The 7,610-nt window shown below is 34.8% G+C and overlaps 1 protein-coding gene across 1 annotated transcript in view; it reads right to left on the minus strand.

Moving 5' to 3' along the window:
• LOC106475413 (zinc finger SWIM domain-containing protein 8-like) overlaps positions 1-7,610 on the minus strand; it is a gene marked incomplete at both ends in the record, with an annotated part of 30,211 nt that overhangs the window by 8,357 nt on the left and 14,244 nt on the right. Inside the window, 3 exons of the mRNA XM_022379527.1 lie at positions 1,289-1,401; positions 3,125-3,441; positions 5,701-5,825. Coding sequence (XP_022235235.1) covers positions 1,289-1,401; positions 3,125-3,441; positions 5,701-5,825 — 555 coding nt within the window. The remainder of the gene's footprint in view (positions 1-1,288; positions 1,402-3,124; positions 3,442-5,700; positions 5,826-7,610) is intronic.

The following is a 7,610-nucleotide window of genomic DNA, read 5'->3' on the forward strand; positions in this document are numbered from 1 at the left end:
AACAAGGTTTTGTCGTCATCAGGTACCTTGATGTACAACATTTCAACAAGGTTTTGTCGTCATCAGGTACAACCGTGTTGAAACGTTGTACATTTGCTGTTACGTTAAACTTATATTAAAGTTTTTCTTCATTACCCATTCAAGCCGTCTCAAAGTGGGTTCCTCATCATCGATTTTAACTTGAACTACTCTATCCCATTAAACATTTTGTTTCTTAAAAGATTTTCATGCACATAATGACACCAGGAAAAATAGAAATGTATGAAGAATATGTCTATTTTAGAAATTCAATTCCTGTTAGTTTTGTGATTGTTTTGACACGTTACAAACAGATACAAGTACAAATCAACTGTATACCTTATTCAGCTGAAGTCCTATTGGTGTTACCACCTGCACTGGTGTCATGAATGTATACAGGGTAATAGTCTTAAAAATTACTTTTAAGTGACTGTTGCATTAAGTCAACATTTCATTCTCAGCATGATATGAAGTTGAAAAGTAAATTTTCAAGTGAAGTGGTTGAAAGAATTAAAAAAAAGTAAAGCTTTCTAAGCTTAGAGTCAGACCTATAACAAACTGTGCTGTACACAGGAATTGTCTTAATGTTGGTACGTTTAAAATATGGTTTACTAATTAGCTAAAAGGCTGGATGAATTCAAAGTTCAAAGTGATGTGAACATATATTGTAGATGACTATACAAGACTTTACCCTTTATGCTGCATTTGATAAAAACAACAACTCAAATTAGTGACAATTATTTAGAGATTGTAACTTTTCCATTTCATGTTTATAAAGTGTAATTTTTTCACCAATATGTAAAACTTACGTTTTTTGTTAACCTACTGCTAAATAATGTGAAATCACAGCTGATATTTAAAGTTACAAATATTTCATCAGCACTTTCTTCAAACAATATGTAGAAAGAGGTGTCTTATGATATAAACTGTTATTTTGTAATAAAGTAAAGCCCATTCTTCTTTCCTGGATGCACGTTCACAGAATTTCAAACGATACAAATTATAAAATTATTGAATATCAAATGAAGGAAAGATAAAAATTAATTGGGAAATACAACTTTCTGAATTATTTCCTACTGTGAAGTAACAGTTGGTGTCACCTATGATGTCTTGACATAAGTTCTAGTGTAACAAGAATTCAAAAGCATAAAAATATATTGAAATTCAATTTAAAAATCAAATTGATATTTTTTGTTCCTCGTTACTCTTTCCTTTTTCATTTATCATAAAAAAATCTTAAAAATAATGAATATTATTTGATAATTCATACCTGCTGAATGTTTTTTACTAGTATGGAAATTGGTACAGCGAAATTTTGTCTCCCAAGCCTTGTAGCTTTCCTCCCACCCTGGGCTAGAGGCACCTTCGCTGTCAGCATGTGAACTAAAAATATCTTTTTATTATTACTTTTGTAAAATATATCAAGAAACATCAATACAGTTTTGTGGTCACTATTTAAGCTTACTTTAATAAACAGTCATCAATAATATTTAAATGGTTTGTGCAGAGGAACTGTTTACATAAACAAAAATGTATACATCTTGTTCAATCTTCTGCAGTCGATGTTTCATTTAAAACAGAATGTACCACATTATTCAGCAGTCGATGTTTCATTCAAAACAGAAAGTACCACATTATTCAGCATCAATATTTCACTCAAAACAGAATGTACCATATTATTCAGCAGTCGATGTTTCATTCAAAACAGAATGTACCATATTATTCAGCAGTCGATGTTTCACTCAAAACAGAAAGTACCATATTATTCAGCAGTCGATGTTTCACTCAAAACAGAAAGTACCATATTATTCAGCAGTCGATGTTTCACTCAAAACAGAAAGTACCATATTATTCAGCAGTCGATGTTTCACTCAAAACAGAAAGTACCACGTTATTCAGCAGTTGATGTTTCACTCAAAACAGAAAGTACCACGTTATTCAGCAGTCGATGTTTCACTCAAAACAGAAAGTACCACATTATTCAGCAGTCGATGTTTCACTCAAAACAGAAAGTACCACATTATTCAGCAGTCGATGTTTCACTCAAAACAGAAAGTACCACCTTATTCAGCAGTCGATGTTTCATTCAAAACAGAATGTACCACGTTATTCAGCAGTCGATGTTTCACTCAAAACAGAAAGTACCACGTTATTCAGCAGTCGATGTTTCACTCGAAACAGAATGTACCACGTTATTCAGCATCAATATTTCACTCGAAACAGAATGTACCACGTTATTCAGCAGTCGATGTTTCACTCGAAACAGAATGTACCACGTTATTCAGCAGTCGATGTTTCACTCGAAACAGAATGTACCACATTATTCAGCATCAATATTTCACTCGAAACAGAATGTACCACGTTATTCAGCATCAATATTTCACTCGAAACAGAATGTACCACGTTATTCAGCATCAATATTTCACTCAAAACAGAATGTACCACGTTATTCAGCATCAATATTTCACTCGAAACAGAATGTACCACGTTATTCAGCATCAATATTTCACTCGAAACAGAATGTACCACGTTATTCAGCATCAATATTTCACTCGAAACAGAATGTACCACGTTATTCAGCATCAATATTTCACTCGAAACAGAATGTACCACGATATTCAGCAGTTGATGTTTCTCTCCAAACAGAATATACCACATTAATCATCATCGATGTTTCACTCAATACAGAATATACCACGTTAATCATCATTGATGTTTCACTAAATACAGAATATACTACGTTAATCATCATTGATGTTTCACTCAATACAGAATATACTACGTTAATCATCATCGATGTTTCACTCAATACAGAATATACTACATTATTTTGCAAAGGATTGTATGCTGTTCAAAAAGATTAGATATAAAAATCTGACAACCTGGTTAGTGTGAAAGATTCTAATCACACACGCAGTCAAACCATACAAGAAGTTATTATGATCATAATACGTGTACAATAACATAAAGTAGCTATTAAGTGATGAAATGTTTAACTAGCTTAGCGTTACCGTATAAATGTTTGAAAAGTAATATTTGTATACAATCTCAGAAAGAAACTAAACGTATGCTTTTTCTTAAACAAATGCATAAAACAACATTGTACCGATTTCTGTGATGATGGGATTCCTTTGCACGAGCTCCACTAGTTTTAAGTAAGTTTTTTTGAAAATCAAGGCTGGTAGTCTTTTTGCAACATTCACTGTTCTGAATTTTGTGTTCGTTTCCAGCAGTGTCACACGACTGTTTCTCATCACCTTTACCACTAGAAGATGGTGTAGTTCTGTCATTTCCTCTCTCGACCAACTGAGACCCCTGGTGTGCGACATTGTTGTCTAATGGAGGTGACTGTGAACAGTTGGCACTCTGCATCTGATTTCTGTGGTTTTCTGAAACCTCCTTGTCAAGAAGCTTGTTCATAATCTAAGTAGAAAGTTCCTTGAGGTTAAAACGGGGTTTACAGATTAATAATAATTAAATATATTTGTATAAACGAGTGAATAGTAGTCTGGTAATATCGCACAGTAGGTGAGTGGATAGTAGTCTGGTAATATCGCACAGTAGGTGAGTGGATAGTGGTCTGGTAATATCGCACAGTAGGTGAGTGAATAGTGGTCTGGTAATATCGCACAGTAGGTGAGTGGATAGTAGTCTGGTAATATCGCACAGTAGGTGAGAGTATAGTAATCTGGTAATATCGCACAGTAGGTGAGTGTATAGTAGTCTGGTAATATCGCACAGTAGGTGAGTGTATAGTAGTCTGGTAATATCGCACAGTAGGTGAGTGTATAGTAGTCTGGTAGTATCGCACAGTAGGTGAGTGTATAGTAGTCTGGTAATATTGCACAGTAGGTGAGTGTATAGTGGTCTGGTAATATTGCACAGTAGGTGAGTGTATAGTGGTCTGGTAATATCGCAAAGTAGGTGAGTGGATAGTAGTCTGGTAATATCGCACAGTAGGTGAGTGTATAGTAGTCTGGTAATATCACACAGTAGGTGAGTGTATAGTGGTCTGGTAATATTGCACAGTAGGTGAGTGGATAGTAGTCTGGTAATATCATACAGTAGGTGAGTGGATAGTGGTCTGGTAATATCGCACAGTAGGTGAGTGGATAGTAGTCTGGTAATATCGCACAGTAGGTGAGAGTATAGTAGTCTGGTAATATCGCACAGTAGGTGAGTGTATAGTAGTCTAGTAATATCGCACAGTAGGTGAGTGGATAGTAGTCTGGTAATATCGCAAAGTAGGTGAGTGGATAGTAGTCTGGTAATATCGCAAAGTAGGTGAGTGGATAGTAGTCTGGTAATATCGCAAAGTAGGTGAGTGGATAGTGGTCTGGTAATATCGCACAGTAGGTGAGTGTATAGTGGTCTGGTAATATCGCACAGTAGGTGAGTGTATAGTGGTCTGGTAATATCGCACAGTAGGTGAGTGTATAGTGGTCTGGTAATATCGCACAGTAAGTGAGTGTATAGTAGTCTGGTAATATCGCACAGTAGGTGAGTGGATAGTAGTCTGGTAATACCTTCCTCTTGTTACATGTTTGTGTCAAGCCTGAATGAACTGTACATCATACAAATCAGGCAATAAAACTATATGTGAAAAGGTAAACAGTTGGAATTGTTTCAAGCATGAATGAACTGTACATAAACAAGTCAGGCAATAAAACTATACGTGAACAGGTAAAGAGTTGTTATTGTGAAGAACAAGAAATCAAGTCATGGAAATATCTAATTCACTGAAAGAAGTAGAAAAATGTAAGTTCAATTTATTTGATAATTTTCAAGATTTCATGTCAGTGTATACTGATGGTTAAGTTACAATGTTAGGTAGAGAAAATAACAGATAAACTTTTGATATTCATTCAAGAAGTTCTAGAGGTTATGGAAATTAAATATGAAAACTGTAAGCTGCAATGAAGTATTCCTATTTTTAGTATGAAAACCAACTTGTACTCGCATTGACTCCATAAATTCACAGAAAAGTATCTAGTAAAAACTAAAAGTTTACCAGAATTTCTGAAGATACACTTAGTAAATTTTTAATTCCTGTAAACATTATCTTTACAGAAACAGTGGAAAGTGGCAAACACCAGCACTGTCTCTGTTAAACTGAACTATTGTAAAATATCTGGACTCTGCTGCATACTTCAAAAAGCCCCCCTCATCATTTATAAAGATCACAATGAACCAAGCAAGCCCCTTCATTATCCCCAATTGATTCTACAGCTACTCCAAGAAAGAGGGGAGAGGGTCCACACCTGCCCTTCATACCTGAACATGTGTGCCATATTTCTTCCCCCTAGATTGTGAGTGAGGGTATGAACAAAATTTCAAACATGGCACTCACAGGATCCCGAATGGGGCCAGGAACACAAAACCTGATGCCAGATTCAGGTTAAACAACCATGAAAACCTACTTCTGGACCTCCCATCATACCTAGGTGACATTCGAGGGGCATCTTATTCACCCTTGGTATTTTATTAGCAGATGGGCTATGTCATATGGATTAAAACAGCCCAGGGCCAACCCAAGTCTACCTGTCAAGTTTGGTCCTGCTAACTCCAAAACTGTGGAAGGAGATCATGGATAAACAAATTCATAAACACACAATGTGAATTAACATGAGATAATATATTATACATAGTATAACATCCACTACTCTTATAAAAAAAAAGTACCTTTCTTAGTTTTTCCTGGTTATCTTTGTAATGAACGAGTAGAGTAATGGCAAGGTCACCTCTTTGCCGTCGAGTGCCTTCACACAGCAGTGGATGGTCAGCTTCAGATATATTGGCTTTCAACCCTGAAACCACATAAAATCCTTCAGGTCACTACAGTATATCATCTGAAATTTCTCAAGCTAAGATTTCTAATAAATGTTTAATTTTTCAAATTTGTAGTTGCATGTCTGCATCTTTATTCACAAAATAGCATCAAATTTAAATGATCGTTTACGCTAACACAGTACAGCTGTACACACACACTAGTAGAGAAAACATTCTTATTAAATTTGACTGTACATTCACTCTTTTAGTACAGAGTAATTTAGATTATGGTTCATTTTTCAGTTACCAGATTGGTTTCAAAAACCAAAACATGTCATAAAATAAAAAACAAATATGTGTTATTAAAGAAATTAATACAAGTTTATTTTTCATCTTCACAAACTATTTCACATTCCTAAACCATGATGTTGTGACTGCTCCCCTGACTTATTTCAGACCTACCTTGAATACTGGATCAGGGGAGCAGTCACAACATCATGGCCTATTTCCCACCTACCTTGAATACTGGAGTTAACAGCATCTTACGATCTACTGATCATAGGGAGGGGAGTCAGTTGAGCAGCATCCACCACCACAAAGGGTTTTATCTGGATTTTTGGGACCAAATAAAATGACTGATTGTTGCTTTTATAATAAAACCACAGTTGAGTTCAGAGCATGCTCAAAAGCATCTTCTTGACCATAAAATACACAATCTAACGAACTAATCACCAGGTCATGCCGAGCGAGTCCACCATGAAAACATGTATTTGTAAAGGCAAAAAAAAAGAGCTGGGTAATTAGTGGTATTTGCTAACTGATTCATCAATTAGTACAGTGCTCTTCAAGCCATGGTGAACACAACCAAAACAAAGTGGGTGACGGGTGCTGCCAGCAAACTTGCCTTCCTTCTAATCAATAGTTCAAAATTAGTATGGTGGTAGATAGTCCTAGTAGCTTTGTCAAAAGAGAAACAGGAAAAGCAAGTTTTGTGGCAATGGGAATTGAACCTGAGATCCTAAAATAAATAAATAACTTGGATACTTGAACTAATAAAGAATGGTACAAACCAGAAACCATAATTTCGATTAGTTAATTCTTTTCATGACAACTGATTTAATTATAATTTAGATTCATCAACCACAAGAATAATCAAATACAGTAATTATTGTAAAAATTATTTCAATTAGTTTATGTGACACTAACTGATGTAATCACTATCACAGATAATTGTTTAATCAATTAAACCACCCAGCATTAGCAACGAATAACTGTAAATGAATGGGAAGTTAAGTGTTTAGTAGTAGCTAAATTTTGTCACTAAAACTTAATGGTTAGTTATAAAACACAGTGGTGTTAGTGAACAATTCTCACTTCCATATCATTGTACACACTACTAAAAATGTCGTGCTATTTTTAAAATACCTTAAATATAAAAATTAAAAAAAGTTGTTGAAAGGGTACAATGTAGCAGCAATGTTAAAGACATAACTCTAATGCCATAGAATCACAGTCAACAAGATCCAAAATGTAACTACTACCATAGAATCACAGTCAACAAGATCCAAAATGTAACTACTACCATAGAATCACAGTCAACAAGATCCAAAATGTAACTACTACCATAGAATCACAGTCAACAAGATCCAAAATGTAACTACTACCATAGAATCACAGTCAACAAGATCCACAATATAACTAATACCATAGAATCACAGTCAACAAGATCCAAAATGTAACTACTACCATAGAATCACAGTGAACAAGATCCAAAATGTAACTAATACCATAGAATCACAGTCAACAAGATCCACAATATAACT

Source organism: Limulus polyphemus, unplaced genomic scaffold (genome assembly GCF_000517525.1).
Source record: "Limulus polyphemus unplaced genomic scaffold, Limulus_polyphemus-2.1.2 Scaffold8542, whole genome shotgun sequence".
Classification (NCBI taxonomy): Eukaryota; Metazoa; Arthropoda; class Merostomata; order Xiphosura; family Limulidae; genus Limulus; species Limulus polyphemus.